This window comes from Chiloscyllium plagiosum, unplaced genomic scaffold, assembly GCF_037043375.1.
Source record: "Chiloscyllium plagiosum isolate Xiang-an unplaced genomic scaffold, Cpla_swu_hap1 HiC_scaffold_31, whole genome shotgun sequence".
Classification (NCBI taxonomy): domain Eukaryota; kingdom Metazoa; phylum Chordata; class Chondrichthyes; order Orectolobiformes; family Hemiscylliidae; genus Chiloscyllium; species Chiloscyllium plagiosum.
This window is the reverse complement of record NW_028270169.1, coordinates 30,654,730-30,666,605: the sequence shown is the minus strand read 5'-3', so window position 1 is coordinate 30,666,605 and position 11,876 is coordinate 30,654,730. Positions and strand designations below refer to the sequence as shown.

The 11,876-nt window shown below is 36.3% G+C and overlaps 1 protein-coding gene across 4 annotated transcripts in view; it reads right to left on the bottom strand.

Annotated features, from left to right (window-relative positions):
- Window positions 1-5,627: 5,627 nt before the first annotated feature.
- The window catches only part of rabgef1 (RAB guanine nucleotide exchange factor (GEF) 1), a 41,243-nt gene continuing 34,994 nt past the window's right edge, over window positions 5,628-11,876 (bottom strand). For all 4 annotated transcript variants that reach the window (XM_043718538.2, XM_043718539.2, XM_043718540.2 and 1 more), the window contains 2 exons: window positions 10,079-10,335; window positions 5,628-8,625 (listed from right to left, as the gene is read on the bottom strand). In XM_043718538.2, the coding sequence (XP_043574473.1) occupies window positions 8,227-8,625; window positions 10,079-10,335 (656 nt within the window). In that variant the 3' untranslated portion in view covers window positions 5,628-8,226. The remainder of the gene's footprint in view (window positions 8,626-10,078; window positions 10,336-11,876) is intronic.

The following is an 11,876-nucleotide window of genomic DNA, read 5'->3' as shown; positions in this document are numbered from 1 at the left end:
TCCCGCCATCTCTGAGAGAGGCCAATATTTCACTTATTCTTAAAAAAGGGAAGGTCCCGGAGGACTGTGCTTCGTACAGGCCCATTTCACTCTTAAATGTGGACTTTAAAATCCTTTCTACGACTCTCGTGTTAAGGCTGGACACTGTGTCACCTTATTTTGTTAAAGAGAATCAGATGGGCTTCATAAAGAACCACAGATCCTCCAATAATGTTAGGAAGCTGCTTAATGTAATTCAGGCATGTCAACAACATTCAATGCAGGGATTGGTGATTTCTCTAGATGCAGAGAATGTATTTGACCGATTTGAATGGCCATACCTTTTCTATACGGAGTCTTTATAAGATGGGTAAAGGTTCTCTACAGTGACCCTCTCGCTGCGTTCATCACCAATGGGGTACATTCAAGCAATTTTAACATTTTTAGGGGCAGCTGGCAGGGCTGTCCCCTTTCACCATTGCTTTTTACGCTGGTGATTGAACCATTGGCGAAGGCCAGTTGTAGGGATCTGAATATATCAGCTCTAGAAGTGGGGTCAAAATTACATAAGATTTCATTGTATGTGGACGATGTCCTAATTTTTTTGTCAAATCCAGTGGTTTCAGTGCCTCGCCTGATACAATACATCTGTGCATTCGGTGCCTTTTCAGCGTACAAGATTATTCTTGCAAAATCAGATGCTATGCCTGTGGTGGTCTTACAAAGGTGCTAGGTCTTGAGGGTGAGTATCAATTCCCATTTAAGTGGTCGCAGGGGATTTTGTGTATTTGGGCATATTCATTACTCCATTCTGGATCGGTTGTTCAAAGCCAATTTTGTTCAATTATTTGACAAACCCAAACAAGACTTTCAAAGATGGGGTTAAAAAATCACACAACACCAGGTTATAGTCCAACAAGTTTATTTGGACGCACTAGCCTTCAGAGCACTGCTCCTTCACAACCACCTAATGAAGGAGCAGTGCTCAGAAAGCTAGTGCTTCCAAATAAACCTGTTGGACTATAACCTGGTGTTGTGTGACTTTTAACTTTGTACACCCCAGTCCAACACTGGCATCTCCAATTCAAAGATGGGAGGCACTTCCAGTCTCGTGGTTGGGCCGGATAACACTTATTAAGATGAATATTCTCCCCCTTTTGCTATACCCTATAAGGATACTTCCCCTGATTTTCAATAAACAAATATTCAGGAGACAAAAGGGCTGGTTCAGCTCCTTTATTTGGCATTGTAAGTGGCCCCTCATTAAATTAGCTAAACTGCAACTGCCTCAGATTTGGGTGGAGTGGACCTTCCGGACATTATAAGTTACCAGCTAAGCTCACTTTTACCCTATGTGAGTGATTCGGTCGTGGGGACCCATTTTCAAGATAGTTAGATATCAAAGCCTCCCAGGCAAGGTGCCCTCTTACTAGCTTGCTATTTCTGGACAAAATGAGGACAGTTAGGGAATATTGCCATAACCCAATAGTTATCAATACTGTTAAAGCATAGAGGGCAATTCAGCAGAGGGAAGGCAATATTGGCAAAACATCTTCTTTTACATCTATAGTTGGACTGCCGTTTTCAACTGGGGATGATAGATTCAGGATTTAAACGTTGGGCAGCTAGGGGTGGGTCTTGCACGGGCGGGTTATTTGAGGGAGACGCAATGATGTCCTTCGATCAGTTGGCACGAAAATCCGAGCTATCTAACAGGGACTCTCGTTTTTTTCAAGTTAGGTATCTTATTCAGAAAAAGACTAGACTTTTGATTGATCCCCACAAATCCGACATAGAGAGGAGGGTTCTCAGTGCTAAGAGTACACTTTCTTTTAGCACTTTATATCGTCAACTGGGGGTTCGATCGAATCTACAGGGTGTGGGACAGAGAGCTAGGTGGTAAAGTCTCCTCAGAAACATGGGAAGATATTTGGGAAAATGCAAGAAAGGTATCAATTTGCAATGGGACCCATGCTCTACAGTTGAAGATTCTCCATAGTGTCCACTTGGCTCCAGACCATTTGTCAAAATTTAAACCAGGGGTTTCTTCAAACATATCCCAAGTGCAAGGCCTGTACGGGCACTCTTACCCATTGTCTCTGGTCTTGTGGTAGGCTTCAAACATACTGGAGTGCTGTGGCAGGTGCAATGGCGAGGACTTTGGGTGTCAGGGTGGAGAAGAACCTGATCTCTCTCCTGGGCCTGCCCAGTGTGTTCCCTGCAGATGCACATAAGAAAAAACTTTTCAATATTCTCACTTTTTGCACAAGAAAGAATATCTTGCTAGGTTGGGTATCCAAAACCACACCCCCACCCCGGGCCTGTTGGGTTGGCGGAAGATTGTTTGGAGCATATTCCTTTAGATTTTGACACAAGTATGATACAGCACAAAACTGAGAATTTTTTAAGACATGGTAGCCCTTTTTGGAATACCCGGACACAGATTTATCTGCCACACTAACAAGAGCTTTAATGTAGCCATAATGATTGTGTTTTACAAGTCCAATATCCAGGGAGGAGGAACTCTAAATGTATGAGTGTCTTCTTTAGCTGAGTTGAGTTATTACTATTTATTAGTTTGTTGTTGGTTAATATTTAGTAAAATAGTTTGGTTTTTTAATGTATATTTATACATTTGTACATGGGAAGCAGGTTCGGTTTTTTCACTTTTGTTGTGCTTTTTTTTGTACTCTTTTGAACTCTACTGTTTTGTATTTGCTGTTATATTTAAAAAAAAATTTCAATAAAATGTATTTAAAAAGAAACTATGCTGTGAGCTCTCCCACACAGGTTCCTCCAAGGTCAGTTGTGAACTTTACTGTTTGTTCACTTTTCCTAGATGCACTCCGATGTCCAGAGATATTTGAACTCAAGCAGCAAAGGCAATAACTGTGCAGATTCGCTGCTGTCTGAGACAGCAATATTGGTTTCTTTCTCTCACCATGTGGTCACTGCCTTTGTCTGTCCTCTTTTTTAAAGTGCCATTGGGGGGACAAAAGATCAAAACAAAGTTCAAAAATGATGCAACAGTATATAAGATAGCAATTGCTGCTCCTGGAATTCAAGAAAATCACTTCCAACACCTAAAATACCTCAAAAAAGGAGCAGCTCTTACAGCCACAATTGTTTATCCTGTCCTCTGCTTCAGAAACACAGTTCAGTCTCCAACTAATGTCCAATTACTGAGTACACCCAACATTTAGCAGCACAGATTAATATTTAATCAAAAAGCCATACTTGGGCATAAGCATAGATTTACTGCATAAATTCCTAAAGTGGAATATCTGATCCAAAGACAGGAATGTTACCACTGAGCCACCGCACATTTGTTCTTACTTTATAGCTCACTCTTCATGAACAAAGAAGGACACCGACTGTAAAATTCCAGTACAATCGAGTGCAGCATGCATTGTTTCAGCTCAACCCATTACATCAGGCATTAAGTGCTTAACCAATGACCCAGGAAATTTACTTTTGTGGACCAAAGGAAAGGATAATTCCTTTTCATTCAATCTCCCCCCACCAGTATCAGTTTCTTTCTTGAACAATGGCACAACTAGGTTATGCCACTGTTGTCCTCTGTCTGACTGAACTTGTCATACTGAACAATTTCTTCATTTCCCTCAATTGTTCCAAACAAACAGCATTACTTGTGGGAATCTGTATGGGTCTTAACTATGCCTGACCTTTTCTCTGAGACAGGTAAAACATTCAGGTTGTAAATTTGCTCACTGAGCTGGCCTGTTTGTTTTCAGACGTTTCATCGCCATGCTAGGTAACATCATCAGTGAACCTCCAGTGAAGCGCTGGTGTTCTGTCCCACTTATAACTTTGCTTCAGATTTTTATCCTTATCTTGCCATAACAGTGACCATTGTTAATACTTCCCTTCCTCAAATTCTCTGCCTGGATGTCTGGGGATATATTTTCCACCAGTACCGTAAATAAACTGATTGCCGCAGGTACCTTATGTGATCATACTTCTGTATTACAATTGTTGATATAACTGAGCTGGAATATTAATGCTGACGGGGAGAGATAGTAAGCATCCAGCGCAATTAGTTTGGAGTGTGGTCATCTGCATAAGTGGTGGCACTGGTTTTACAGGTGTAGCAAGTATACAGTCAAGGCCATAATAAGAACTGACAGGATCCGATGAAATGGCTTATTCTTGCTCTTTATTCTGTTTATTCACAAATAGAAATTCTTATCAGAATTACTACTGCTAATCAAAATTTGACTTCCAAAAAAAAACACAGGTCATTTGAATTTCTCAAACACCATTTAATATTATGGCAATGATGAACCATATTCTTCAAATAAGATTTCAAATATTACACTTGGTTAAAAAAATTCAGGTTATTTTCACATTGACATTAAACTGAAGTTATTATACACTTTAAATATTGAAATAGATAAAGTCTAATTGCTACAAACTGCAATTCATTAATTAAGAAACTGTCATTGCTTAATCATTTAAAAATCACTTAAGACACAATGTATTCAGATTACTGTAATAACACTGTACAAGATGTTAAATTATGGCATAAAAACAGACATTTCAACATAGATGACATTTTAAAATCACAACACTGATTTTAGATACAGAAAAACATTCAGCAGGAAATAAAGACAAACTTCAATTTGCACCAATTTACCAGTTGTTTAGGTTTCAGTTTTGAATTTCCAAATAGATAGCAAACCAATAGTTGTTATTAGCCATTTTCACATATCAATATTTAATATTGTACTGTTCAACTGTGACCAGGGAACCAAAATTCAGTCAATTTAGAGGTTTAATCAGGTTCATATTGTCTCCTATCTGCTTGTTCAAAACATGTGGTGCTCAAACCACTTGTCCCACAACGGGAAATGCAAAACAAATCAATCTCATCGATTCAAGACCTGCCAAGTTCAAAAAGTCAAACCATTGTTTGATTTACAGGCACACAGCTGGTATGTGCATGCAGCAGAACAAGAGGACACTCCCTCATTGTTACTTCATCCGGTGCTATGTGAGCCAATATGAATTACAGGTACTTTCAATTTAACTTTTCCTGTGGTTGTGTTGTTCACTTCATTGCTGGTTATTCTTCCCATTAATATTCCCAAAAGTCTGTTTTAAGATGTGCATGCCTGATTTACTTACCCTAACTTTGAAATCTGTAGTCTTGAAGAGCTGATAGAGAAGCTGCAACAAATAAAAGCATTAAGTGCTCTTCAGCCCAAGAAATCAAGAAAGGTTAGGTTTTACAACTTACTGTACATCTCTCAAATTAACAGGTGGTGTGATGGTCAGAGTTAAAAGTAGTCACTGGAGAATAGGACACAGGGCATTACCATAGCTAAATATTCATTTAAAAATTGGACAATTTAATAAGGATTTTATATCTAATTTCATGTATGTTATTTTAGAAATAAAATCATTAAGCCTTTTCTGTGTTTTCTGATGCAAATTATTCACATTGAAAGTGAATTAAATTCACAAGATTGTTATGTATTATGAGAGAATCGAAAAGGTAAAGCTGGAACAGCCCTTGCAATAACCTTATTCTTGACTTTGGCTTTCAATATCGACTGAATATTCTTTACACGCACATTGATTGCAAAGTTCATCAGATGAAGAATATATATAAAAAAAAAAGACGCTTATCCAGTAAAAATAGTTTAATTCCAATCTGTCTGTCCCAAAAGCAATTACGATCATTTTGTGTCCATTCAGGAAGTGGGATTTACATGTTCCAAGAAGTTCACATGCAGAAGTGAAAGACTGACCCACAAATTAAGAGTACTACCTTTATCTATGTGACCTAATCTCAAGAGCGCAAAATAATCAAGTTTAAACAGTCACAGAAGTCATCAAGTTTTGTGTAAAGTGCAATTATTCTATGCAGAGATCTTAAAAGAAACAATGAAATAGTACTAAGACAATTTAATTTTTTGAAGTGTCAATTGCACTTCACTGATTACTGAATTATTAGCTATTTCATGAAATATTATGTATTGTGATCAAGTTAAAACTTCTGACATTGTAACAAATAAGGAGAGTTTATGTATTTATCCTAAACTATGGTGAAATTTGTGACCCACAAATGGCAGTTGGTTTTCTAGCATAAATAAGAATATTTTTCTCTTTATACGAACAATGGATTTGTTTCCAAAAGGTATTTTGTATACCCACTGCAATATTGTGTGGATTATTTACTGAGATTTCATATCACTGTGCTCACTACTTTGTTTTTACAATTATACACAAAAACATCAAAAACAAATGACAAAAGATTTTCAAAAGTTAAATTCTGTATAAATTGTTTATCTTGAAAAGAGGGGAAAAAAACAAGAGGGCAATTGCCCTTTGGTAATTTCAGTAATTTCTCCTTAAAACTGATTGAAAAAGATCAGTCAGAAGTTTCAAAAGAATTTATAGATATCTTATACATGAAAGCTATGTGGAGCACTTAGCATCAGTAATGCTAAAGTTCAATCCTTGAGCACACCAAGGTGGTCAATTTTTATAGTAGCTGTCTAGAATCAGCACACCAGTTGATGGCATGTGCATCACTGCAAAGATGACCTTGTTCTCAACAGAAAATCACAGAGCACACATTCCAGCAGGACTAATGGACAGGAATCAGGAATGGAAATACTGCCTATGTCAGGATACTAAAATCATGTGACAAAAATTCTGTGTCAGTTGAAATCAGCTAATACAGGCCAGAATAGAAAATAGAAAAAAAACTGCTTTCTTATAGCACCGTTTACAACATCAGGGCCTCCTAAAGCATTTTAATGAAATATGAAGACTTATTGATGGAACCCTCCAGATTGTATAATGTAGGCTTACCAATAGGAGAAGCAATCTAAATTTATTATACTGAAATTTGAAAATAAAAGTTAACTGCGGAATATGGACCTTTAATGTGAAGTTGTGCAAAATTGCCTATTATATTTTAGTCATTGAACATAAAACGTTACAATGCCAAAGTTAAAGTAAGCACTGTTTCCATTAGTACTTTGTTAGAATATTATGTACATAAATTATTTTAGAGACTAAAAAGTAAATAAAACAGATACCCAGAAAATTGAAGTCAGCAACCAGTGATAAATGGGAATATGCCACTCAAAATTTAGCAACTAAAAATATTGATAGATAGCCCAAGCAAACTGTATTCTGTACAGAAATAAGAGCTACTTTCACCAAGTTAATGTCCGAACTCTGCTTCAATTTTAACATCCATCAACCACATTTTAGGTTAAATTATTGCAAATGGACCATGTAAATGAATAATACATCAAGCATTTCATACGATTCACAATTGGCCCATACAAAGAAAACCTCCAACTAGGTCATATTTATTGCTGATGTGTTTTCAAAATAAAAACAGGGGATAAAGATGTTGGCAAAGATGATAAAAAGTGAAACATCTTTTGTTTCTTTTTGCATAATATAACATGCAATGAAATGAAAAATGTAAAGATTTATCCTTTTGCTTTAAAGGATGGATTGTTCCACACTATATGCCAAATTATCGATGTGTTGCACAATGAACATATTTACAATGAAACATTGCATTAAAGTTGAGATTATCGAAGAAATATCAATAATGGTTTCTGATTTTTTTTAAAAAAATGAATCATGGAGTAAATCCTAGAATTGAACACATTAGAAGCAATTTTAATTTACTCAGTAACTTTAGTTGAATCCCTGAATATGAACTACTCTCAGTGACAAATCAAGGAAAAAAAGTGTTGCAGAGAATTTAGTAAATATAAAATACACTTTGAAATTTGCATGCCGGATTAAAGAGGGAAACAAAAACAGAATACTCTGGATCCTGGAAATCAAAAATAATAGAAGGCAAACACTAAACAGGTTAGCTAGTCAAGTCAGGTTTGACTGAAGATTCTGTGCATGCTGCCTAAGTCGCTGAAGGATTCCGTCATTCCTTGGTTTTTATTTCTCATTTAAAAAAGGTACTAATCATAACATTACAATTTTGATCTATTTTTTAAAAAAAATCAGAGATCAGCCATTAACTTTTGAAGTAGCCTTTGTTATAAATCTCCAACAAATCTATACCTTACAACTGAATTGCAAATATTACTGCAAACATTTCACAAAGTCAGTAGTTTGAACACAGCTGTACTCCTGTAATGTATGTTCCAGAGCCATAGTTAGCAGTTAGCAGTGAACAGATTGAACATCAAAGGAGAGTTTGCTCAAGTTTAACATTCAGTTAACATTCTTTCAACCAATGAATACTTGTGGTTGGATTGGTGGTGGAAGCTTGTCATTTTCTACATTGTCAGAATCAATTGCAGCCACTGGTTGGCCCTTAGGTTTGATTTCAAGTGGATATTTCTCAATAATATCTTCAATGTCTTTTGTCACACCTTCGCTCCAGTCAATTAGATCTTTTTCAAGCTGCTTAGCATCTGACAAAATTTTTTGTTGTCTCTCATTCAGTTGAGAAATAAGATTTAAGTTTTTGTACATCTGCTTCAGTCCTGGACATGCTTCAGGAGACCATTCTTCAGAGTCCTGCTTCTTGGGTGATGCTTGGCCAGACATATAGCGATCAAAATCTTCCTGAGTCAGGTTCAAAGATTGGGCATCCAATTTTTCAATGAAGGCAACAGCACAACACTGAAAACAAATTAAATGCCATATTAAAAACCATTGCAAATACAGTTTGAACATGACTTTCAAAAAAAATGGAAGTAATGTTTAAAAAAAAGTTAACAGCACTATACAGTAACTGATTTATCAAATATCAGGTGGCAGCCCTTTAAGTAATACTTTTATAAATAAAACATGATTAATATATACCAAAATATCAGGTAAATCTCAAAGCTATAATTTATCAAGTTATCATCTCAATTGTATTCTTAACTAATGGTAAATATACAAACATTAAACCAGGTACATTTGTTCCTAAATTTGTTTTAAAGATTTTTCACTCATTCTGATCTTACATCCTTTTGATATTTTAAAACATTACTGGAAGGGGCTTAGGACTGGATCAAATTTTTCCCACAATACTTGAGGAATTAGTGCACAAATGGGGGCAAACCCATCACAGATCTCCAATGTGAAAAATTAGTAGGGTCTGATATTCCCTTGCATAAACTCTCTTTACAATTCACATATATTGGTCAGTAGTCAATCTGAGTCCAAAAGGTATCCAGTATTGCATTAGGATCCTAGGTCACACAGAGTCAAGGAATCTACAGCATGGAAACAGACCCTTCAGTCCAATAAGTCCACGCCAACCATAATCCCAAGGTAAACTAGTCCCACCTGCCTGCATTTGGCCCATTCCTTCCAAACATTTCTTATTCATGTACTGATCCAAATGTCTTTTAAATATTGTAACTCTACCCACAGCCACCACTTCCTCTGGAAATTCATTCCAGACATGGAACCACTGTGTAAAAAGGTTGCCCTTCAAGTCATTTTTAAATCTTTCTCCTCTCAATTTAAAAATATGACCCTTGTCTTGAAAACCCCCACCCTAGGGAAAAGGCACCTGCTATTCACCTTAACTACACCCCTCATGATTTTATAAACCTTAACCTGCTATATTTCAGTGAAAAAATGTCCCAACCTATTCAGTCTCTCCTTATAACCTAAACTCTGCATTTGCGGCAACATCCTAGTAAAATTTCCTGAATCCGCTCCAGCCTAATAATATCCATCTTATAACAGAGTGACCAGAATTGTACGCAATACTCCAGAAGAGGCCTCACCAATATCCTGTCCCATCTCAATATGACATCTCAATTCCTATACTCAAATGTTTGAGCAATGAAGGCAAGCATGCTAAATGCCTTTTTAACCACCTTGTCTACATGTGACACAAATGTCAAAGAATTATGCACCTGAACCCCTAGGTCTCTCTGATCTGCAATACTACTCAAAAGCCTACTTTTAATTGTGTAAGTCTTGCCCTTGTTTGTTTTACCAAAATTCAACAATAATTTCTTGAAAACAATTTGTGCGCCTCGGTTGCATCAACCAAGAATTGTAGATTTGACTTTATCAAATAGTAAACTATTTTTGTTTATTTTAAGAGTGTAATTCTGGGTAGAACACTTACTAAATTTGTGAAATAATATCCATCTTCTCCAGTCATTAGTCTGCTTGGATTGCAGAATCGAGTAATGTACTGGATGTTTGACTGTAAGCGAGGTGGATTAGCTTTCAAAACAATATAGATAAGTGTGGGTAAGAAGTCATCAGCAGAAGCAGGCTCATTCTTTGTGATCTTTATAGCATTGAATATTTGCTTGCTGCATTGTGTGATGCAGGTCAATTTTTCACGGGGAACACGTCGTGAATCCATTTCAATAACAGCTATAAAGAAATTCACAAAATTCATTACATTATTAAATTAATTTTACCACAATAAATTCACATCTTCAGTTTTATTTTGTTCCTTTAAAAAACAAAATTTGTATGTATGATGGAGCCAAATTTCAATTCACAAAAATAAAATGATCAAAATCTGATTAGATGATGTTGGATCAGTTGCCTGTTATACACAATGTCTCATAATTCCATTGACTGCAAAGGATCAAATACTACCTTTTGCATCAATGTCCATGATTAATTTCTATACTGATTATTCCAATGTTAGTTGCAGTATGAATATTGGCATTCATACCCAAATCACAAGCTTCCAGATTCAAGCTCCACTCTAGGAACTGAGTGCAAAAGTTAATTCCAACACACTAAGGTAGCATGGAGAATGTTGTACAGCCAGAGATGCCATCTTTTAGATGACATTGTCCCTTTGTCCTTCAGGTGAATGAAAACATTCCATGTTGACACTATTTTGAAGAGTGGATTAGTTATCCCCAGTTCCCTAAATAATATTCTTACCTCAGATCAACATCACAGGAACTTGCTACATCCAATTTGGTTGCCATGTTTCCTGTATTACTACAATTACTACTAATTCAAAAGTATACTGCTGGCTGGAAAGTGTTAACTGCAGGAAAACAGTGTCTTAAAAAACAAAACAGGCCAAATGTAAAAAGGAACAAAGAAGCTACTTTATTGCAGATTTGCAGTATCTTGGATCAAAGAACTTTTTAAAATCTCACCAATAATAACATACAGACCTGAAGGACAAAGATCTGTATAAGAATTGAACATCAGAACTCCCCCTTTCGCAGAGTTTTGAAGAACAATAATGCATAAGGATCAAACTCTGATTACACCTAGAGAAGACACTTTGATGTAAATATGGCCAAGTTCCACCATTAATTGGGTAATAGCTAAGCTGGGTCGTGAGGCTTAATTTACTTAGTTGAGGGATCTTATTTTGGTTGCTACATGCAATAAAGTTTAAATCATTGTTTCAGTACTTGATTGTCTGTGAGATTTCTTAATAAGTGGCCGATTTCAAGGTAACTTGTGATTTACCCACATTATGTCAAACAAGGAATGATACCAAAAGTTGTATATTCTATTTTTGACATGTGGTTACTTGAATGGTCTTATGAGTAGACTCCATAGTATATTTATATGAATGGGTGTACTATTCTACCTCAATTTGTGGGTGCATGTCTGACAGCTGCAGGGGACTGATGATGGTCTAATTTTTTACACTGGCTCCATCAACCTGACCCTGAAACAATGTAATAAGAAGCTCAATATTGAAGGTCAAGTATCCCACAAAGACAGTTCTTTTCAGCCAACACCTTCCAGGCAACAGGAGTTGCTGTCTGTGGTCAAAGTCAAACCAGAATCAATACAAATGTCTGGTTAAATCGGGATGAAAGACCAACTCCTGACTAACCATGGACCATGTGAGTATGCTCATTGAAAACAATACTAGCAGATTTATTAATAAAGTAGTAATATAGAGTCATTCCAGTTAACCATTGATT